At 42.2% G+C, this 24,320-nt stretch overlaps 1 protein-coding gene across 6 annotated transcripts in view; it reads right to left on the bottom strand.

Annotated features, from left to right (window-relative positions):
• The window catches only part of TRIM24 (tripartite motif containing 24), a 136,581-nt gene that overhangs the window by 48,170 nt on the left and 64,091 nt on the right, over positions 1 to 24,320 (bottom strand). For all 6 annotated transcript variants that reach the window (XM_043518906.1, XM_043518896.1, XM_038387842.1 and 3 more), the window contains exons 3-7: positions 13,659 to 13,806; positions 6,294 to 6,426; positions 5,131 to 5,247; positions 1,329 to 1,443; positions 504 to 650 (exon numbers count right to left, since the gene is read on the bottom strand). In XM_043518906.1, the coding sequence (XP_043374841.1) occupies positions 504 to 650; positions 1,329 to 1,443; positions 5,131 to 5,247; positions 6,294 to 6,426; positions 13,659 to 13,806 (660 nt within the window). The remainder of the gene's footprint in view (positions 1 to 503; positions 651 to 1,328; positions 1,444 to 5,130; positions 5,248 to 6,293; positions 6,427 to 13,658; positions 13,807 to 24,320) is intronic.

Genomic DNA, 24,320 nt, shown 5'->3' with positions numbered 1-24,320 from the left:
TTATGCATACTTCAAAGTCTGAAGACAAGGTCTTAGAACCTTTCAATGGAAGGTTATACTGACTGTGGGGAGCCAACATGTTAATTTTACATTAAAAAGCTATATCTACATTATCCATTATGTTTGGATCACCTCATCCTTGAGCTAAAAAACTGTGTTAATAGTATGAGCATGTATACAAAGAGACATGCTTCATCCTAAAAAAGTTAACAGTAGTGATTCATATACTTCCACAGAAGTGTGACAATCCCTATCTCAGGGAACAACCTGTAACAATTCAAATTTTCAGGAATATCCAGGAGGGATCAGAAGTCAAAGTTTTAACATCCTCCTCAACTTGTGCTGTTGTAGGGAAAAAATGTATATTACACACTTGTGCTGAAATATACTAAAGTAATCAACAAGATTAATTCCTTGATGTTATTTAACATGCAGAAAATTCACTTGTTTGACTTAACTATGGCCCCTTAGCAACTAAGGAATACTGTCTTTCCTAGCCTTACCAGGCGTTTGCTGTACAATAACGCTGTGCTGCTGCCACTGGAAACTGCCCACTTGGAAAAATCCATGACATGTTCCAGCTGTTTAGAAAGACCTGCCACTTCCTGTTGTTGCTGCAGAAGCTTCATCCGATGATCTTTTGACAGACTCTGAAAGGGGTAAAGCTCTTCCAGTGAAATTTTCAATTTACAGCAGAAATGTACTACCTCTCACTTGCTAATCCATAAACATGATACTCCTTAAAAATATCAAATGATTTCACCTCATTTGTCAGAAGAGATTTAAAGAGTGATTATATACTCTGAAAAGTCACTAAAATTGGTACACTCTTATTCAAGAGATCAGCCCACTGTGTGTATTCAGATTCCCATCTTCTTTCGTTAGTGACGGAAAAGTTTCTATGGGTTTTTACTCTAGAGTCGTGTTTAAATAGGTTTCCCTCACAGACGATCCTCTCCTACTTGTTATTACAATGAAGTTGGACAGCTGAATTTGTGGCATCTCAACCTCAGTTTTCCTTCATCAGACATAGATCTGTGACTTCATTGCACAGCCCAGCTTCTTTTGCTTGGTTATGAGGGAGGGCAGCCCTGATTCTTGAAAACTAAATGCAAACAGGAATTCAGAGTTACTGGCAAAGTAAATTGCTACTGTATGAAATATTTCTCTGCTTGACCCTATTTGAAATATTCTCATTAAGGGGTACCAACATGTAACTCATGCTTAAAGATAGTTTTTGCTGTGTTTGAAGTTGATGGATCATCATTTAAACCCTCTGTAAAAGCACTTACAAGATGACTTACTTATAATCTTAGAAGTGAATTTACCTCTAACTGATGCAGCAAAGCTTTCCCCTTTTTATTTATTTCTACCATCAGTGTAAATATGGCAACTTTAATGTCTTGTTCCACCTGCTTTTGATTCTGATTCGCTTCAAGGATTCTGTAAATAAAGAATAAATATTTAGAACTGTTTAGCACAGTGTCCTTAAGAAACTGCCACAAAAGCTCATCCTGACTCAACAAAGGAAATGAATTCTTTGTTGCACAGAATGCAGTGGATTCCTGCTCACATGCATCCAGTAGTATATATGGGATCAGATGTTACCATTAGCCAGGAAAATTATAAGGCTGAGTTAGTTTAAAAAAAAAAAAAAAAAAAACAACCCAACACACAGATTTAGGAATGCATCTGACCTTGGTGCAAGTCAGAGAAATTCTAATTATATGAACTAGAGAAGTAGGATTACTTATTTAAGCACGGGAGTTCTATTGATAAAAATGAATGGTTGAAGTAGTCTTGATTTTCATAGTCTCCTAAGCCTTTCTGGCAGGGAATACAAAAGTCTCCATATGTCACAGGAATTCAGGATCTCATTTTTTTCCAATATAGAAAGTTTCTCCAGAAATAAGATATCCAGCAATGTAGCAGCCTTAGCATTTGTGTTTATTGTTTTTAATGCACAGCTTGAAACAATACACTTGCCAATGGTGAGTCACATTACTGCTTGAAGCCCTATCTATTGATGTGAATATTGCTACTACACTGCTGACTCAATCAATATACTGCTTATTCTAGCCTCTCTTCGGTGCGGTGACTAAGATAGAGCAGGGAACACTTTTCGTTACCTTATGCATGGGCATCAGGTAGTGCTGAGCACCTGGTACAGGTGCTTAAAAACACCAGGCAGAAGAAGTTAGGAAGGAGAGAAAGGCACTTGGATTCCATGTGGGAGGAGAAGAGTATTATATTACTTTTCTCCTGCCATCCAGGAACAAGGAGATGGATGGAAGAAGGGAGGCAGACAATGGTTTGCATCCAGCATCCAAGAAGTGATGAGAGAGAAGCGGGAGAGAACAAGCATAAAAAAGTAAAGCTTCTCCATGTCCCAACAGCTAAAACTAGGGGGAAGACTGGACTTGCATTACCAGGGTATTGAATCTGAATAGTGCTGTGGAGGTACTTGCTAGGACCCACTTTGAGAGACCCTGGGAGAACAACATGAGGGGGAAAGGAGTCCAGGAGAACTGGCTGTATTTTAAAGAATCCTTATTGAGGTTGCAGGAACAAACCATCCCGATGTGTAGAAAGCATAGTAAATATAGCAGACGACCACCTTGGCTTAACAGTGAAATCCTTGCTGATCTTAAACACAAAAAGGAAGCTTACAAGAAGTGGAAGCTTGGAAAAATGATCAGGGAAGAGTATAAAACTATCGCTCAGGCATGCAAGAGTGAAATCAGGAAGGCCAAATCACAATTGGAGTTGCAGCTAGCAAGGGATGTTAAGAGTAACAAGAAGGGTTTCTTCAGGTATGTTAGCAACAAGAAGATGGTCAGGGAAAGTGTGGGCCCCTTACTGAATGGGGGAGGCAACCTAGTGACAGAGGATGTGGAAAAAGAATGTACTCAATGCTTTTTGTTGTCTCTGTCTTCACTAACAAGGTCAGCTCCCAGACTACTGCACTGGGCAGCACAGTATGGGGAGGAGGTGACCAGCCCTCTGTGGAGAAAGAAGTGAATCTGGACTGTTTAGAAAAGCTGGATGAGCACGAGTCCATGGAGCCGGATGCACTGCATGCAAGGATGCTAAAGGAGTTGGCGGATGTGATTGCAGAGCCATTGGCCATTATCTTTGAAAACTCATGGAGAATGTAGGAGGTCCTGGATGACTGGAAAAAGGCTAATGTGGTGCCCATCTTTAAAAAAAGGGAAGGAGGATCCAGGGAACTACAGGCCAGTCAGCCTCACCTCAGTTCCTGGAAAAATCATGGAGCAAGTCCTCAAGGAATCAATTTTGAAGCACTTAGAGGAGAGGAAAGTGATCAGGAACAGTCAGCATGGATTCACCAAGGGCAAGTCGTGCCTGAATAACTTAATTGCCTTCTATGAAGAGATAACGATCTCTGTGGATGAAGGGAAAGCAGTGGACGTGTTATTCCTTGACTTAACCAGAGCTTTTGATATGGTCTCCCACAGTATTCTTGCCAGCAAATAAAAGAAGTATGGGTTGGATGAATGGACTATAAGGTGGACAGAAAGCTGGCTAGACTGGGCTCTACGGGTAGTGATCTCTGGCTCCATGTCTAGTTGGCAGCCGGTATCAAGCGGAGTACCCCAAGGGTCTGTCCTGGGGCTGGTTTTGTTCAACTTCTTCATTAATGATCTGGAGGATGGCATGGCCTGCACCCTCAGCAAGTTTGCAGATGACACTAACTGGGAGGAGAGGTAGATACACTGGAGGGTAGGGATAGGATACAGAGGGCCCTATACAAATTGGAGGATTGGGCCAAAAGAAATCTGATGAGGTTCAACAAGGACAAGTGCAGAGTCCTGCACTTAGGACAGAAGAATCCCATGCACCGCTAGAGTCTAGGGACCGAATGGCTCGGCAGCAGTTCTGCAGAAAAGGGCCTAGGAGTTACAGTGGACAAGAAGCTGGATATGAGTCAACAGTGTGCCCTCGTTGCCAAGAAGGCTAATGGCATTTTGGGCTGTATAAGTAGTGGCATTGCCAGCAGATTGAGGGACGAGATCATTCCCCTCTATTTGACATTGGTGAGGCCTCATCTGGAGTACTGTGTCCAGTTTTGGGCCCCACACTACAAGAAGGATGTGGGAAAATTGGGAAAAAGAGTCCAGTTGAGGACAACAAAAATGATTAGAGGACTGGAACACATGACTTATGAGGAGAGGCTGAGGGAACTGGGATCATTTAGTCTGCAGAAGAGAAGAATGGGGGGGGGGGGGAATTTGATAGCTGCTTTCAACTGCCTGAAAGGGGGTTCCAAAGAGGATGGAGCTATACTATTCTCAGTGATAGCAGATGACAGAACAAGGAGTAATGGTCTCAAGTTGCAGTGGGGGAGGTTTAGGTTTGACATTAGGAAAAACATTTTCCACGAGGAGGGTGGTGAAGTACTGGAATGGGTTACCTAGGGAGATGGTGGAATCTCCTTCCCTAGAGGTTTTTAAGGTCAGGCTTGACAAAGCCCTGACTGGGATGATTTAGTTGGTAATTGGTCCTGTTTTGAGCAGGGGATTGGATTAGATGACCTCCTGAGGTCCCTTCCAACCCTGATATTCTATGATTCTATGTACTGTTGCAACTGTGGTTATACCTTTGGCTTGCAAGGTTCAGGTATGAACCCTGATCACATTGTTATTCCACAAATGATCTTCAAGTAAATCCGTCACATGCATTTATTTACAAAAACCTGAGCCATAACATCTCATTTATAGGAGATACACATATCATGAGAAACAAAAAGGGAAGGTGGGCGGCAAAGAGATACTGCAATTACCTTTGAAAAATCTCCTAGCAGCCTGTTTGGCTGAGCTTGCCCTCCTGTTGTCCTGGAAGTTTACAGGCTAAGAGAACAGTTATGTAACCAACATCAAGTTTAAGTTAACAAATACGCAGGGATTACCACAACCAACTGAAAACCTAAGAATTTCATATTTCACTACTGAAAACATGTTGGAAATTATTTCCTTTTGGAAGTATCAAACAATACAGAGATTATGTACAAAATCCACTTTGGAATACTTTAATTTGAAAGCGTTGGTGAGTTAGGTAACATTCTTATGTTCAGTGTGTGTCAATATTATTTAGCAACATGATACAGACCTGTTTTGGATCTGCTTCCCTGTATATTTTATGTATTTTGTCTTCTCCATTAGCTTGGTGATTAGTGTATCAATGATCACTTTCTGGTTCTGAAAAGCTTCTTCTATAAACTGGTACCTGCAATAATCAGTGACTTAATGAATTATTTAAACATGAGAAAGAGGTTTGAACTACACTTACTAAAAAATAGACTGCACTCCAACAAAATCATTACTCCGGTTAAAAACACTGCTAAAAGACCAAGTTTAACACCAGGAAGCCCATAAAAGGCAAATATGCCTGATTTTGAAGTATTTTTCTTGTGTAATTATTTTTTTCATAGAAATGAAGAGTATTCGTTTTTGTGAGAGCCATTAAAGTGACATTTTAGATTCCCTCTGATAAATGCTCTTCAGAGAGAAATTAACATTTCCCCTTTATAAAAGGTTTGGTCATGTCCTCTTAAACAACTATCCTGTTCAACGGCAAACTGAGAATTATGTTTGACCATATAGTTACATAATATAGCCCCGGTGCTTTTAAGGGCTCTCTGTTTGAAGAGCTGCATAGCAAAGATTTCCATCTACAGTAGAACCTCAGAGATATGAACACCAGAATTACAAACTGATGAGTCAACTACACCCCTCATTTGGAAAGCATGCAGCTTCAGAGACCAAAAAAAAAACCCACAAAAAATCCGCAAATACAGTACAGTACTGCGTTAAACGTAAACTACTAAAAAAATAAAGGGAAAACAGCATTTTTCTTCTGCACAGTAAAGTTTCAAAGCTGTATTAAGTCAATGTTCAGTTGTAAACTTTTGAAAGAACAACCATAATGTTTTGTTCAGAGTTACGAACAACCTCCTTTCCCGAGGTGTTTGCAACTCTGAGAGTCTACTGCAATTAAACTGCCAATAACGGAAGGCCCACACAGGGTTAGAAGCTGAAAGATGAAGATTCTATTTTCAACTTTACCAAAGACTTTCTTTAGCAAGACCTTTCAGCCAGTTAACTTCAGTTACTTCATGGGTCTTTTTGTTAAAAAATAATTTTGCATTTTAGCAGGAGCCTTGCTCAACAATATAACCTAGGCTAGTACTCCAACCAATTCAGAATTCGTTCAACATCTTTCATAAGGCATCAGCTACTAGTTGTATAAAAATATGTTGTTTACTTTGGTACCTGTGCTCTTTATGTTCCAGTAACTGGCAATCCCGGCATGTAAGTTTGTCACAGGTCTCGCAATAGAGCTTCAACTGTTCCTTTTTGTGGTAGGGGCAGAAAACAGGCCGCTGACTGTTCACACCAACTGCCTCTGTAGAAAAAAGGAGGATTAAAATTTCTATTAGCAAGTTGAAACAATCTTAATTGGCTTGGGTTAGAATGAGAAGCTGGTTAGTTTCCATGTTTCCATTCTGTCTTCTTTGAACTGGAATCCATTGTTCCATCATGGAACTGTTGGACTTATCTGCTTTCTTCGAGTTTTGGAGGCAGACAAGAGATCTTCTCCCACTCCAGTGCAATAGCACTCCCATCCAACAGTCAGAATGTAAACATATGAGGTGCTAAAGCGATGACATTTCAAGCCAAACAGGTTGAAAATTTATACTTTGGCTTTGTTGTATCAAGTGTTTTCATGGGAGAACATCCATAAAAGTCTTAGATTCTGTTCATCCGGTGCTGCCTTTGAACATAAAGCATGTCTGCTTTGTCTTCTGAATGGGACCCTTGAGTAGCTTCCCTGCAAGTTCTGTCCATGAAGTAGTTGTATCCCTATGAACACTTATATTTCAGGAAGATCTTGATTAGAATCTTGGAAGATAGTGGCCTTAATCCACCTAGATGAAGAAAGGGGTGGCATTCCCTCATCTATCCAGGCAGAAGTAAGTACCACCAATAAATCATTGGGCTTCCCCCTACACTAATTCTATACACGCTGAATTTTACCATTCTACAAAAGCTCTAGCTTCAGTATGAGAGAGGCTTTAAGGACAAAGAGGACAAGGAAACTGACTAGCTTAAATGGAAGGTTAAATTTCTCTTACAAATGAAATGGGGAGCTTGCCTTTCAACCACCTTATCTGAAAAAAGTTTAAAGTAAGACTACTTGTTGCAAAGAAACCACAAAATATGCTAATTCTCTGATGGCCAAAAGGAAGACAAACATTTGAGTTAGAAAAAGACAAGAACGTTTTCCTGGTGACTTAAAGGGTTATTTAGTATGAGTGTGTAACACTTAATTGAGGCTCCATTGTTTCAATTGGACAGTGAACTAGGAGGTCTTTGAAGTGATGCTGCTTTCAGAAAATAGGAACGTCAGAAGTCCACTCAAATGCCCCCTTCTAGCCACTCACTGTGTGGCGATCCAGATGCTGAATCCCTAGCTGTGTTGAGCATCCAGAAGTTTTAACAACGTCTAGGCAATGCCTCTGTCTTGGGGTCCATAGGCACACTCTCAGGATGCAGACCCTCTGTCTCACAAACTGTGCTGAGACCTCCACAGTCAAACAGCGTAGCCCATTACACAAAATGCTGACTTCTTAGAATCCCTGTTCCCCGTACCTCTCTTCCAGAACTCCAACCAAGAGCCTTTTGGCTTACACCCTCATAGGGACACTTGGTTGGTGTAACACTGCTCACACAGATAGACTTTGTACAAGACCCTAGACCACCACTGCTCTTTACTTAAGAGATAAAACAGAGTACATATCAAGAAAACAGACATCCCGAACACAACATTCCTTGTTTTACTTCACTCTTTCCCTTGGGAGTCCTTTGCAGTTTAGGTAAACTAGGTTCCCCCACCTATCCAGGCTCCAGAAGTAACTCCTCTCTGCTTGAGCTGCTGAAAATGGTCAAAAGACCCCAAACAGATCAGCTCCTACACTATGGATCATAAAGCATTTTATAGGGAAATTTCTTGGATTAGAAAACCTAAGCCTCATTCCGAAGTAAGTTTTTCACCTGTGACGATTGAGGCTGGACAGCTCCAGAACTGGATGAACATCTATGGGATCTTTTAATTAACACAAAGAACCTGGAGAACAAACCTTTCTTATGATGGAACCAAGATTATTGCTCTAAGGGAAAGAAAATGCACTAGAGTCTAGAAACCCTCATCTTTTCACATAATCTTCAATTAGAAAAGGCAAAAGACAAGTTAGAGAGGGTGGCTGCTGAAAGTCTATGAGAAGACCTTATCTGAGAATTTTGACAGTGTGTGGTATCAGCCCAGGTTAAGAAGATATTTTTGGGCTTTCCTGCCACAGGTAGGTGGGCTCAAATCAGCAGAGCTCATCTTTTAGAGAATCTTCTTCTGGAGAGGCCCCTCTGGCTGACTTAGGAAAGAATTCTTGGCCCCAGTGTTTTGAAAGGGATGAAAAGATTGGTGGTTCTGTGAGGACTGGAAATTGCAGAGAGATGAAGTGACCTGAACTCCAGCAAATGTTTTGATATTGGACCCGAATTAAATTATAATCCAGACATCCAAAGAATTCTTAAGGACTTTGCTAGGGACGTGTCAAGCACTTTCACCCTTTGAAAGGGCAACTGAACCAGATTGCTGGTGGCAGTGACCCTACCTAGAGGTGTGCAGTTCCAGGTTCTTTGACCAAGGTTTTTTTTGGGAGGGGAGGGGGGGAATCTGGAGAAGAATCTGGTGATGTCACACGAAGCACTGAAGATGAAAGTACTAGAGAGAATGGGTGACATTGAGAGGCATTTGAACCGACACCATACATATTGTGGTACCACAAAAGCCACGGAAGACCATTCAAAGTCTCTTTTTAAAAGTTTTCAGACTTCTGGTCTACAAAGTCCTTTGGCGAATTCACCCCGTTAAATTGGGTTCAAAAACCTTTTTTACCTGAGAAGAATCCTAAGATGAAAAAGCAATCTATCTTCAGAATGGAAAAGGTAGTCTTATCAGACTGGATTTTCATAGAGGTATAATTAATCGACTTCTTTTTGCCAGGGGAGGAGTACTGAGAGTCAATTTTCTCAAAAGATACAGTACAGGGAGACAGGTCTTTTTACCTCTTCATCTTAAGGAGTTCTGGCTAGGAGAAGGACTTGAGGAAAATGGGTTGCTGGTTCAGCTATCTTAAAAGTGGAAGTGATCAATTCTTCCATGACTTCCAAGGGTTCCTTAGATGGTGGGTGACCTAAATTACCAAATGGGAGGAAAGTTCCTCTTTGTCAGCAAGGATTATAGTGAATACTTCTGATGTCAAGAAATCCTTGAAAGGAAAATGGTGAGGGAAGCAAGGCAGGAAAAAGGCATTGGTGTGAGAGCTCTTCCTAGAACACTATAGACCAGTGCTACTCAAAGTGGTGGTCCACAGACCGGTGCCGGTCTGTGAGCCATCAGCTGCCAGTCTGTGCGCACACTGGGAAAAAAAACCCTGCCGGTTCCCCCCACATCAGATAGCTTGAGAAACACAGCTATAGACAATAGAAGCTGATTGGCACAACAGCCTGGGACTCGCATACAGCTCTCACTACTTCCCCCATTGATTGAACTGAGGCTTGTGGGCGGTCATGATCTTGGAGCAGAGAAAGAGAAAGACCTATGTTGGGAAAAATGGTATGGGGTCAGGATGAAAATGAAGGTGTAGAAACTAAGGGACGTCCGAGTGGTCTGTCAGCACATGGAGCAGAACGTAAGAATGGGAACCTTAAGCTTTGCTGACAGGGCACAAATCAACAATGGCGTGGTAGAACAGCAGGAACAGTGGAGTTCCTAGCCTTCATAGAATCATAGACTATCAGGGTTGGAAGGGACCTCAGGAGGTCATCTAGTCCAATCCCCTGCTCAAAACAGGACCAATTACCAACTAATATCGTCCCAGTCAGGGCTCTGTCAAGCCTGACCTTAAAAACCTCTAAGGAAGGAGATTCCACCATCTCCCTAGGTAACCCATTCCAGTGCTTCACCACCCTCCTAGTGGAAAATGTTTTTCCTAATGTCAAGCCTAAACCTCCCTCACTGCAACTTGAGACCATTACTCCTTGTTCTGTCATCTGCTATCACTGAGAATAGTATAGCTCCATCCTCTTTGGAACCCCCTTTCAGGCAGTTGAAAGCAGCTATCAAATCCCCCCCTCATTCTTTTCTTCTGCAGACTAAGTGATCCCAGTTCCCTCAGCCTCTCCTCATAAGTCATGTGTTCCAGTCCCCTAATCATTTTTGTTGTCCTCAACTGGACTCTTTTTCCCAATTTTCCCACATCCTTCTTGTAGTGTGGGGCCCAAAACTGGACACAGTACTCCAGATGAGGCCTCACCAATGTCAAATAGAGGGGAACGATCTCGTCCCTCAATCTGCTGGCAATGCCACAACTTATACAGCCCAAAATGCCATTAGCCTTCTTGGCAACGAGGGCACACTGTTGACTCATATCCAGCTTCTTGTCCACTGTAACTCCTAGGCCCTTTTCTGCAGAACTGCTGCCGAGCCATTCGGTCCCTAGACTCTAGCGGTGCATGGGATTCTTCTGTCCTAAGTGCAGGACTCTGCACTTGTCCTTGTTGAACCTCATCAGATTTCTTTTGGCCCAATCCTCCAATTTGTATAGGGCCCTCTGTATCCTATCCCTACCCTCCAGTGTATCTACGTCTCCTCCCAGTTTAGTGTCATCTGCAAACTTGCTGAGGGTGCAGACCACGCCATCTTCCGGATCATTAATGAAGATATTGAACAAAACTGGCCCCAAGACCGACTCTTGGGGCACTCCACTTGATACCGGCTGCCAACTAGACATGGAGCCATTGATCACTACCTGTTGAGCCTGATCTAGCCAGCTTTCTATCCACCTTATAGTCCATTCATACAGCCCTTACTACTTTAATTTGCTGGCAAGAATACTGTGGGAGACCATATCAAAAGCTCTGGTTAAGTCAAGGAATAACACATCCACTGCTTTCCCTTCATCCACAGAGATCGTTATCTCATCATAGAAGGCAATTAAGTTATTCAGGCACGACTTGCCCTGGGTGAATCCATGCTGACTGTTCCTGATCACTTTCCTCTCCTCTAAGTGCTTCAAAATTGATTCCTTGAGGACTTGCTCCATGATTTTTCCAGGAACTGAGGTGAGGCTGACTGGCCTGTAGTTCCCTGGATCCTCCTTCTTCCCTTTTTTTAAAAGATGGGCACCACATTAGCCTTTTTCCAGTCATCCAGGACCTCCCCCGATTGCCACGATAAGATAATGGCCAATGGCTCTGCAATCACATCCGCCAATTCCTTTCACACCTTCGGATGCAGCACATCCGACCCCATGGAGTCGTGCTCATTCAGATTTTCTAAATAGTCCAGATTCACTTTTCTCCATAGAGGGCTGGTCACCTCCTCCCCATACTGTGCTGCCCAGTGCAGTAGTCTGGGAGCTGATCTTGTTAGTGAAGACAGAGACGACAAAAAGCATTGAGTACATTAGCTTTTTCCACATCCTCTGTCATTAGGTTGCCTCCCCCATTCAGTAAGGGGCCCACACTTTCCTTGACTTTCTTCTTGCTGCTAACATACCTGAAGAAACTCTTCTTGTTACTCTTAACATCTCTTGCTAGCTGCAACTCCAATTGTTATTTGGCCTTCCTGATTTCACTCCTGTATGCCTAAGCAATAGTTTTATACTCTTCCCTGGTCATTTGTCCAATCTTCCACTTCATGTAAGCTTCCTTTTTGTGCTTAAGATCAGCAAGGATTTCACTGTTAAGCCAAGCTGGTCGTCTGCTATATTTACTATTCTTTCTACACATTGGGATGGTTTGTTCCTGCAACCTCAATAAGGATTCTTTAAAATACAGCCAGTTCTCCTGGACTCCTTTCCCCCTCGTGTTTTTTGAAGTATTCACCTGAAGACCCTCCTCTTGCCACCTGGAGATGAAGGTGAAGAGATCATGAAAAATTAGCTAATAATCTTGAGGGGAAGAGCCCTCAGAAAGAGCTTCTGCAGACAGCTCTGACTAAGCATGGAGTAGACGATGGGGGAATATCATCAGCATACCTGTAGAGGCAGTTGAAGGCAGATTTGCACTGGAAACAAAACAATCACTTGCCTGGCTCTGGGCCCAGGAAAGTCAGAAAAATCAGTAATTCTAAGCCTGACAAGGCAATGAATTCTCATGACAGAGAACCAACTATAAACTGGCAGTTCTTCTCAATATCTTGATAATAAAAGAACAGTCAATCACATTTTATTGTGCTCAAGTCACTCAGACCATAGCATCATACAGCTCAGGGGATTGATAATAGGAAACAGAATCTTTGACTTCTTACTCACTTGTTAAGACCAGACAAGAAGACTAATAACCAGAAGTTACCATCTAACAGCTGATCAGTAACCAATTCTAAATGAATTGGCAGTCTCAGTCTAGCTTCAGTGGACAAGTGTTAACAACATAAGAAATAATACCATACCATACGATGAGACCTGCACATGCTCAGTACCTTGAAAACTCAGATAATTTGTTAAGCACCTAAACCTGATGGCTGACAGTTAAACTTGGAACTCTCATTACTTAACTAAAACAAGTTATAGCAAAGAAAGTTAAGAGCTAAACAGTACAGGAGACAGTAGTAGGGACTGGAAGAAAAAAAAATGCAAGTTTTTACTGCTTTTATCATCTCTCTGTGAGTTGAGCTGTATCCTAAAAAATAAATAAATCAAGATTATTATTATATACAGAAGCTTTAAGCTTAGTTTTGAAGATGAGTACCTGGTTTGAAAGCTACCCTTTGGCTATGAAGTACAAGAATAAGGGTAGCCAAGCTCATGTGCGTGCGCGAGACATGGGGGGCTAGAGAAGACGAAGAGAAAATGAGTGCAGTCTGAACAGGCCAAATGTGTACAACAAACCTATTAAAATTTTAGAAAAATAACTTTGCAATAAATATATTTAAAGTAGCAAAAAAGTACAACAACCTTCTCCCTAATGTTTTCTTGGACTTCTAGCAAGTACTTTTCACAGTGCTTAACATACTGCCTCAAAAAAAGTTTTAAAATCTTTTTAATATACAGTAAAATTATAAACTAAAGCTACACGCTTGAAAAGCAATAAGCCATGCCAGGATGTGAATTAGTAGCTAGAGGCACAATTCTTCAGCAACTGAATGCCAAAGGAAAGCAGGAACAACCTACTGCTGCGCTCCCTGTGGTGGCTTATTGCAGTAAATTAATGTTAATAGTTGGTAGAGCTCTACAGTGTGGGAGCTGACTGTTCGAAAGATTATCTCCTGTGCAGTCAATTTGAGAAAGGCTAGAAAATAGTTTAATACCATTTAGTGTGGAACATATCTTAAGCATGAATTTTCCTCATTTTTCCTGATTCAAGTCTCTCTGGACCAAGCTCACACGTAATGTAATCCCTTGATTTCAGTGGAGTTACACCAGGGATGAATTTATCCCTTTATGTTTAACAGGGAGAAGGGGGCTCTTAAATTTACACTAGAGTGCATATCCTCCTAAAGAAGTATACTGGCTTAAATAAAATTATTCAAGACAGATTTGCACCCAAAGTGAAGAAGAAAGCAAAATGTATTACCTGGTGATACTTCTTCTTTCTGTCTGACTGTATGGTCCTTTGTGAATTTAACCCTCTGGTGAGCTCTGATGCAGGTCTTGCATAACCATTCTACACACTCCACACAAAAACCATTGGCTTCTGCATTGTCTTCACAGCTTGTGCAGACCTGACAAGGAGGGGGAATACAAAACGGTTATTAAAATAAAACTGACAGATAACCAAGTTGTAAATGCATCTTGTGCATTATTTCTGGTAAGTGAGTCAAAAGGAAGAAAAATACTGTCTGAAGTACAGAACACATTACAGCTCTGTCCATTAAATACCCCCTTAACTATATAAAGTTTAAGATGATTTTTTAAGAAAAAACTCATAGCCAACACTTTTTAAAAAATGAATTAGCTAAAAATCAATTCAATTCCTTCTGTCTTGTACTATATATTTAGTAAACTGCTCTTGAGAAGTATTTAACTAAAGTAAGGCTGACTTTGAAAGCTTTTCAATGCATCTAGTAGCATCCATTGGACTGGTTTGTCTTCCTAGAAATACGCTCATTAATCAGCAAGAGTTTCTACTCAAGAAACTAGAAACTATTTAAATTGTAAATAAAACTAAATGGACTAAAGATAACACTTAGCTCCTAGATAATACTGGACCTCTTCACAGCATTGTAGCAGTATTAATTAATCCTTACAACACCTCTGTGTCTGTACCTGTAATGGGATTTTTGGTATATTTTAACAATTATGGGTGTACTAGTGTGGATAGGTCTCCATGTAGCCATCATATTGTTTAACCCTATTCCAAGCAATAGCCTCAAGTTGTCTGGAACTCTATATTCACTAGAGTCCCCACTGGTGGTGTGGAACTAGTAGGAGCAACAAGAAAATGTTAGCAATAATCTCTATTGTAGAAAAGGGTTAAGAGGAAGCAAGCATTTATATATGATGGTGAAGGTATGCTTTATAGATGCTTAGAACTATCCCCATTTTACAGAAGGAGAAAACTAGGCAAAGAGGTGAAATGACTCGCTTAAGACCATACAGCAAGTCAATGACCGGACAAGGATTTGAACTCAGGAGTTCCAAATTCCCAAAGCTATGATTGCTCTCCTAGATCATGTTGCCCCTCAAGCTAAGAATCTTTTGAGAAGGAAGTCAAGGCAGGGATTGTGGATAATCTACAAGTGAAAGCAAGAGGTTTCATTAAATGTTACACACAAAGAAAAAAAAAAAATCTTGGCTCATGCCCTTTTTCTGATTCTTTGCGATAAAGGTTTCAGAGTAGCAGCCGTGTTAGTCTGTATTCGCAAAAAGAAAAGGAGTACTTGCGGCACCTTAGAGACTAACAAATTTATTAGAGCATAAGCTTCCGTGAGCTACAGCTCACTTCATCGGATGTTAGTCTCTAAGGTGCCACAAGTACTCCTTTTCTTTTTGTGACAAAGGACGCCCCGAAAGGCTTTAAAAAAAAAAAAAACCAACCAACAATTTTCTGCTAAGAATTCAGGTCCTATTCTAGACTGCAAGATATGGAGAACTTAAAAAAAAAAAAAAAAAGTGATATCACAAGACCTTAGAAAATAAAAGGAACAATGGCGAAAGGAAGCAAGTTTTAGTCAGACTGTTTAAAACTTTCTATATGTTCTCCTTGACTCATGCATAACTTTAATGACATTTTACATAAAGGAAGCATTTTAACGATTCAGCATCTTTAACTAAAAAGTGTTAGAACAGGCAAATAAATATCCTTTCTAACACCTTGTTAAAGGGGAGGGAAGAGAAGAAGGGAGATTTGACATTCCTTTTATTTCTAAAGTGCAAAACAAGCAGACATAAGGAAAAAAAAAAAAAACCAAAAACCTTAAAAATCTTTCAGGCATTCTTAGCAAGTAAACTTGTTACAAGCCAGAACATTTAAATAAGTTCAAAGCATTTCAGAAATGAAATATCCTTCCTAGGATTCCAAGTTCTTTGTCCACTCTTTCTGACATACTTTAGCTTTCTCAGCTGGTAAAAGTTGTTAGGGCTTGAAAGACCTACCAGTCTCTTCAGATGCTGTTCAATAACTGCCAAGCAGGCACTGCCAAATGAACTAAAGCTTCACCTCTCCTCCATGGGACAAAGCACATACTATCCTTTATTTGTGCAATGTCCTAAAACACCAAGGAAAAAGTTCTCAAATTATATTTAATTAAAAAATAAGGATCAGATGTCGTAAGTCATGTCCTCAAACTCCTCTTATGTGGTAACCAGTTTTGTTTCAATCCCTTTCCCATTTGAAAAAAAAGACAAAAATGGGACTTTGTTAAAACTCACAGGAATTTCTCTATGGGGGAGGGTGGGGAGGAGAAAAAAAACAAACTATGTCCTTAATGTTATTCAAAATGTCCTTTATTTTAGTAATTAGGAGAAATGCTACACTACCGCTTCTAAATTCTCTTGTCTTTTTTCTCTTGATCAAGATTAGAAGGTAATTCTGTATTAACAATTATGCTTACAGGAAAAGTCTATAGCTACTCTACTTCCTCCTTACTAGTTATAATATTTGTAATAGCACAAGGCGCTCATTCAGATCTCATGGGAGCTTCAATAAAAACCTGAAGATACTCCTCGCATCACAGAAAGGTCCCTACATATATTTATCTTTGTACAGGATTATTTCTATTCATAAAAAAATTAAAATTTACTTTTGAAAATCCAGGTAAGGCAATATCCTGTTAGAGACTTAAAAGGTCTTCACTGCAATCAGGCTAACTATATTTTAGGTAGCAAAGGAGGACAGCAAGCAAAAGTTTACAGTTTAGGAAGAATGCCAAAAAGCAAGTAAATCTTGAGGACTATTCACTCACCCAGTGTTCCAAAATTTGCCAGTCTTAATTAGTGGGCAATTAGATGCAACAACAGAAGATGAGAAAAAATATGAAACTAAGTATTCCAAAATGTTTAGAAATGCCACTTCTTGGCACCTGTATTGTGTGTTGACTTAATGCGACTAAATGAATGAAAAAATCACCAAGGACATCCATTGATTTGAACTCTTCTCCCTTTCTCTGGGCACCCTCAACCACACGTGGCTCCAACTATGAGCTGAGTATTCCAAAACCCACATACCGAAACTCCACCACTTCCCTTCTTCAACAGTATTTCGTCAGCTCCCCCTCTCACAAACACGTGACAAAAAACAAAATTCCAATTTTTCCTGCCAACCCTTCTACCCCCTTCACTATCATTAACAGCTCCACTATACTTCCATCACACAGGCTTGCTATGCTAGTGTCTATCAGACTTCTCTCTCCACTTTTTCCATTCCCAAGCTCTAATCCCGTTGCTTCTTTTTTGACATCTCAAACAAAACCCATCCTCTCTTCTCCATTCCTACAACAAAACCCTTTAGAATTCAACTCAATCATAGTAAGCAACATGCCTTGTTATGTCCAACCTATACAAAAACACTTCTAAATAAAAGCGTCCTTTCCTTCTTCTGGTGCTGGACGCGGACAATAGGATACAGGACTAAGCACAACATGGGTCTGATCCAGCATGGCATTCCTACACTGTTAATAGCTTCCTCTCCTGTTTCCAAATCAAAATCAAACTTCACTCTCACAAGGCCTTGCACAGCTCTACCTCACCTTTTATTTCTTTTCATCTCTAATTCTTCCTCTGCCTGTGCTCTTAATAATCTTAATTTATTCTGTCTCCTTCAAAGCTGTCCTGTAGTCTTGCAACTCCTTCCTTCTCTTCGTACACAACACAGTCACCCTATTTATTTTCAAAACCTCAACATTCAATTATTTTCAAAGTCTTTCAGTAAGTCAGTGTGTCAAAAAACGCCAAAGGATCCGCACCTTCCTCTGCTCATTCAACATATTTACATTAGGATTACCCAGGGGCTGCCTGCAGATAAGACTAGCAATTGTTTATGGCACTACAGACACTCCCCTTCTCTCCCTCTGATATGCCCTCCATACTGGGCCCTTAATTCAGCCATGCAACAGCCAGGAAGACCCACTACACTGGATGTATTCCTCAGAAACTTTCATTAACTTTATGCCTCCCTTCTGTTACTAAAGCTTGAAAGCACAGCCATGGATAGGGTAATAAGTCAAAGCCAGCTCTGAACACACTGCTTTTTTTGAGGGGGAGGATGTTGACATTTTGATTGTTTCCCACTTCCCTTGTAATAAATGTATTGTTCAGGGAAGTCAAGAAGAGAATGCTCTCTTATCTTCCCAAGTTAAATTTTAAATTATGTTCCCAGAAGATGAGATTCTTTGCATTGTAAATGTTTCAAATAAGTCTTTCATTCATGGAATGGCTACATACCACAATAGGTTATCTGTAACAAGTAGCTCTTTGGAGGGTTTTATTAACATGACCCATTACCACTCTTATGTCTGAAATTGTTCTGTGAAGAGTAGGCTCCCCATCCCTTATGTACCTGGATGAAATGCAGCAGGAGTAAACAGTGCACTACTTAACACATTATGATTTCTACTGTCTTCACAGTACAACTTGAAACAAACAAGCTTTGCTCCTATTTGAAAGTTGTATTTTTGAAGAATCTCCCTAAGCTAGAATAAACTGCTCCTTCTTCTTGAGGTCATAGGTGTAAAAGCCAGTTTCAGAAAAGAAACATTGGGCCCAAGCCACTATCTCTTGTATAGCAGCCCTGGCTTGTCCTCGCCAATGGAAGTTTCTTGAAGAATACCTGATAAACTGTTTCAGAGTAGCAGCCGTGTTAGTCTGTATTCGCAAAAAGAAAAGGAATACTTGTGGCACCTTAAAGACTAAAAATTTATTTGAGCATAAGCTTTCGTGAGCTACGGCTCACTTCATCGGATGCATTCGGTGGAAAATACAGTGGGGAGATTTATAGACACACACACACACAGACACACACACACACACACACACACACACACACACAGAGAACATGAAACAATGGGTTTTATCATACACACTGTAAGGAGAGTGATCACTTAAGATGAGCCATCACCAGCGGGGGGGGGGGGGGGGAGGAGAAGAAAACCTTTCATGGTGACAAGCAAGGTGGGCCATTTCCAGCACTTAACAAGAACGTCTGAGGAACAGTGGGGGGGGGGGGTGGCGGGGAGAAATTAATTGGAATTAATTTGCAAACTGGATACAATTAACTTAGGCTTGAATAGAGACTGGGAGTGGATGAGTCATTATACAAAGTAAAAACTATTTCCCCATGTTATTTCTCACCCCACCCCACCCCTCACTGTTCCTCAGACATTCTTGTTAACTGCTGGAAATGGCCCACCTGCTTGTCACCATGAAAGGTTTTCCTCCTCCCCCCCCCCCCCCCCCGCTGGTGATGGCTCATCTTAAGTGATCACTCTCCTTACAGTGTGTATGATAAAACCCATTATTTCATGTTCTCTGTGTGTGTATATAAATCTCCCCACTGTATTTTCCACCAAATGCATCCGATGAAGTGAGCTGTAGCTCACGAAAGCTTATGCTCAAATAAATTTGTTAGTCTCTAAGGTGCCACAAGTGCTCCTTTTCTTTTTTCTGATAAACTGTTAAATACAAAACTTAACTAAACAATGGGGTGGATATCCATATAGGCAGGAAATACTTCCAGAAATCCAACTTTCATATAACATAGTCTGTGATCCTTTTCCTTTATGATCACTTTCTAGAGCAGATCCATTCAAACAAAACAGAACTGTGCATCAGGCTGGACTAATTTAAATCAAAGTGATATAAATCAGCAAACAGGAAACTGATCTAAATCATGGATTTTAATCATGATTTCCATTTCTATTTTTTAGTTCTTTTCCTACAGAAAGGTTGGTTCTCATTAATTGGTAACCATTAAAACATGTCATTTGCAACCAAAGATAGCCTTTGCACTAATTACACACTTTATACTACATTTGGTGGTTCTTTATACTAAACCAGGAGAATACACTATATGTATACACATTTATTTAAGCAATTATGTAGCTTAAATTTATCTTTATTCAGATTTGTAATGTAATCAAAAAAAAAAATCTAACATTCACCCTTTTTCTAGTATCTGATTAATATTTTATGTGGGGTTTGTGCAAAGCTCCATTTAGATAGAAATTCAAATTCAATTAAATACACACATAGTACTTTAATTTTTCTTATTTAATAAGTACTGGATACATAAGAAAAAGGTTTATCAAAATGTGTGTCATTTAAAACTGATTTATTAAACAAAGGAAGTATTATCTGTAGTTAATGAATTCAAATGATTTTTTTCCAGTCACCATGTCCCTCAAGATTTTGGAACAAGTAGATCATCCTTTTAGGCCTAGTTCTTATTCACAGACTGGAGGGAACAAACAAGATTTCCTGCTTTTCAACTCCACATTGGTTTCTTAACTTTGAATCAACTAGTCATTGAACTAGTTGAATGAATAAAGAAAGAAAATATCCCTTTTGCACCTGAAAAGGCTACTGCTGTCAAAAAAAGTTACCTTAGCATGTCAATAGACCCTGATTCACATGCTTAGCCACAGAACTCCACCACTTCAGTAGTCTGACTTTCTTCAAAATTTGGCAGCAAACGTAATGATTCTTTTTTTTATTTAATTTAAATAATTTAATAAACCATACTAAGTTTAGGCCTCAACAAAAAATGACAGTTTAAATGATAACTTGGTTTATTTTTAAAAAAAATCTGTATTTGACTGAATTTTTTTTAAAAAATAAATATATAATTTAAATCATAAAAACCTCATTTTTATCCACTCTGTGATGCAGTTTCTTTCTAACACAAAAGATGGTGAAAAGAAAGTTACCTCTTCCATAACTGGTGTTCAAGATGCGTGGCTCACGTCCATTCCATGTTAGGTGTGTGCGCTCGCCACATGCAACAGTGCCGGAAGTTTTTCCCTCTATGGTATCCATAGGGTACCAGCTCTGGCACCCTCTGGAGTGCTGCGCACATGCCACGGTATAAGGGGTGCTGCCGGCTCCCCCAACCCTCAGTTCCTTCTTGCCAGAAACTGACAGTGGAGAAGTAGGGTGGATGATGGAATGGATATGACCAAACACATCTCAAAGAACAGCAGTTATGGAAAAGGTAACTGTCTTTTCTTTGAGTGCTTGTTCACGTCCATTCCATGTTAGGGGACCCCCAAGCAGTACCATCGGAGGCGGACAGGAATTCATGGGTATGCAGATTGCAACAGTGGTCTGGCGAACCCAGCGTTGTTTCTAGCTTGCTGTGTGCCTTGAACGTGTGCACCGAAGACCACATCACAGCCCTGCAAATATCCTGGATGGGGACATGCGCCAGGAAGGTCACCAAGGACACTTCAGCTTCCATCAAGAGGGCCTTCACAATAGGCAGCAGTTGGACCTGTGCTAGCTCGTAGCAGGTCCAGATACAGAAGATAATCTGATTAGAGATCCTCCGAGATGACAATGGAAGGCCCTTCATCCTATCCGCTGTTGCAATGAAGAGCTGGGTCGACCTGCTGAAGGGTTTGGTAGGCTTTATGTAAAACACCAAGGCACGCCAAACATCCAAGGCATGCAGCCGCTTCTCCTCAGCAGTCTTGTGCAGCTTAGGGCAGAATACCAGGAGAAAGATATCCTGGTTGACATGGAAGGAGACCTCCACCTTTGGCAGGAAGGCTGGATGGGGTTGCAGTTGTACCTTGGCCTTGTAGAACACTGTATATGGCAGCTCTGAGGTGAGGGCTTTAATCTCCGACACCCGTCTCGCCAACATCACTGCAACAAAAAAGGCGGCCTTCCTGACAAGTAGGAAAGGGAGCAAGAGCCCATGGGCTCAAAAAGCAGTCCTGTGAGTTTGGCATTGACCAGGTAGAGGTCTCATTGCAGGATTGGGTCCCAAATCAGAGGGAAGAACCTATCGAGGCCTTTCAGAAACCTGATCAACATTCCATGTGAAAACACCAATCTTCCCTGGATCGACGGGTGAAGAGCCAAAATGGCAGCCAGGTGGATCTTGACAGAAGAAAGGGCATGGCCCCGATTCTTCAGGTGAAGCAGGTAATCCAAGATGGACTGCAGAGATTAGCACATAGGGGAGCTGCTACACTCAGACATCCAGCGGGAGAACCTCATCCACTTGGCCAGGTAAGTCGCTCTAGTGGAAGACTTTGTGCTCTCTAGAAGGACCTGCTGTACCCTACTAGAGCAGGTCCGCTCCTCTGGGTTCAACCACGCAACATCCACGCCACGAGGTGGAGAGGGGGCAAGGAGGCGACCATGATCCTGTGAAAGAAGGTTCAGGCGGTTGGGTAGTGAACACGGGGTGGCTACGGCAAGGTCCATCAGCGTGCTGAACCAATGCTAGCGCGGTCTTGCTGGGGGTGATCATGATGACTCGAGCCCTGTCTCTTGATTTTTGACAGTACCCTACTGATGAGAGGGATTGGTGGGAAAGCATACATCAGGTCCCCGGACTACAAACAGGAGAAAGGCATCAGAGTGCGCCCTTGCCGAGGCCCTGCAGAGAGCAAAACTGATGACACTTCCTGTTCTTTCTGGTGGCAAAGAGATCCATTTAGGGAGTTCCCCACTTCTAAAGTTGAGTGACCACTCATGGCGAGAGCAGAAGGACCTGCTGAGGTGATCCACTAGTGTGTTCCTTATGCAGGGGAGGTGACAGGCCTCCAGATGGCTCGCATGATGGATGCGGAAATCTCACAAGCGGAGTGCTTCTTGGCAGAGAGCCGACGAGCAGGCTCCCCCTTGCCTGTTAATGTAAAACATCGAGGCCGTGTTGTCCGTCAGCACTTGCACCACTTGACCAGTCAACTGTGGCAGGAAGACTGTGCAGGCTAAACTGACTGCTCTGAGCTCTTTGACATTGATATGCAACGTCACCGCCTCTGGGGACCATGTCCCTTGAATCTGCATTGTGCAGAGATACACTCTCCAACCGAGATCCAAGGCATCCGATATCAATGAGACAGAGGACTGTGGGTTGTCAAACGGCACTCCTTCGAGGACTGCCCCTGGGTCGTCCATCACTGTAAAGAAGCAACTACCCTTGGCGGGATGGTGATGACCTTGTCCAGGTGATCTCTGGACGGGTTATAGACCATTGACAGCCACTGCTGAAATGTTGCCCTTAGGCGCACCCTTAAAATGCCTGCTTAGCCCCTGGCTAGGTGCGGGTGGATCTGGACTGTGCCGAAGTAGCGGGCTGCTGGCCCTGTTGGCACTTGTAGCCCTTGTTCTTTTTTCGGAAGGGCTCTGATCTAGGCTGGCTGTCCAGCCACTAAATGGCTGCGGCTTTAAACGCTTTCTCTGTGGGCCCGAGGTGTAAAGGCCCATGGTCTTAAGCGTAGTGCACAAGTCCTTTAGCCCATGCAGTTTACTGTCGGTTTGTTCTGCAAACAGGGCTTGACCATCGAATGGGAGGTCCTAGATGGATTGTTGGACCTCCACCAACAGGCCTGAGGACTGAAGGCCACACCAGCCTTCTCATCAATATGGTGGAGGCCATGGTCCGTGCTACAGAATCAGCCGCGTCTGAGGCCACTTGCAGTGCTGCTCTCGCCACTCCCTTTCCCTTCTCCAGGATCACGTGGAACTCCTTTCTGGGATCCTCCATGGAGGGAGTCGGAGAATTTGGCTAGGGATTCACAAATATTAAAATCATAGCAGCCCAGCAAGGCCCGATAGTTGGCTACCCTCAGCTTCAGGCTTGAGGATGAATAAATTTTTCTCCCAAATAAATCGAGCTTTATTGCTTCTTTATTCTTGGGAGTCACACCTGGTTGACCCTGCCTTTTCCACTTGCTGACTGCTGAGACCACCAGCGAGCCCAGGGTGAGGTGGGTATAGAGATAGTCATACCCTTTAGTGGGCACATAATACTTGCATTCTGATCGCTTGGAAATTGGGGGTAGCAAGTAGGGAGTCTGCCATTGGGACTTCATTATCTTGGCCACCCCTTTGTGCACCGGCAATGCCACCCTCCCTGGGGCTGATGAAGTGAGGACATCGAAGAGAGTCCAAGGACTCCTCCAGCCTCTAGCCCCAATTAGAGGCAACCCTCTTCAAAAGCTCTTGATGAGCTCTGGCATCATCCTCAGGGACTGGAAGCGGGGGTCCGGCTATCGCCTCATTGGCTGATGAGGAGGAGGATGCAGGTGCAGTAGGTACTGCCATCCCGAGATCTGATGTGCAGGACCTTCTTCCCCAGCAGGTTGCACCTGAGGGGTCCCATGAATGGTGACCTCTGCCTCCCCATGGGGGTGGCAGACCATGGCAGAGGGTTTGTTGGAGACTCCCAACACCAATTTGCACCCTTGGGATGGCCACGATGGCCCTAGCGGTACTGCAGGGAGAAATGGAGCTCTGAAGGGAGGGCCTTGTCCTGCTGGTAGGGACTCCTGGCTCAACTCAGAGCCTCATGAGGACGGGCCATGGGGTTCCAGAGATCTCAACCACACCAAGGTCGACCAGGCACCTCAGTTCTGGCAGTATTTGACCCCATGTTCTGAGTGGGATCTGTACGAGGGCGATGATCTCCAGGATCTTGATAGGGACGACCAGCGTTGGCATTCAGTGGAGCCAGTTCCCCAACAATCGACGCTGAATGTTTTTGAGCTGTGTCTGATCGAACAGCCCCAGGGCAGGCTTATCCCTGGATTTGGGAGCTGCTGTGCCTGGTATGGGTGGCACTGGG

Source organism: Dermochelys coriacea, chromosome 1, assembly GCF_009764565.3.
Source record: "Dermochelys coriacea isolate rDerCor1 chromosome 1, rDerCor1.pri.v4, whole genome shotgun sequence".
In the NCBI taxonomy this organism is placed as follows: Eukaryota; Metazoa; Chordata; order Testudines; family Dermochelyidae; genus Dermochelys; species Dermochelys coriacea.
Note: the sequence above shows the minus strand (reverse complement) of the source record. Positions and strands in the feature narration are given on the sequence as shown.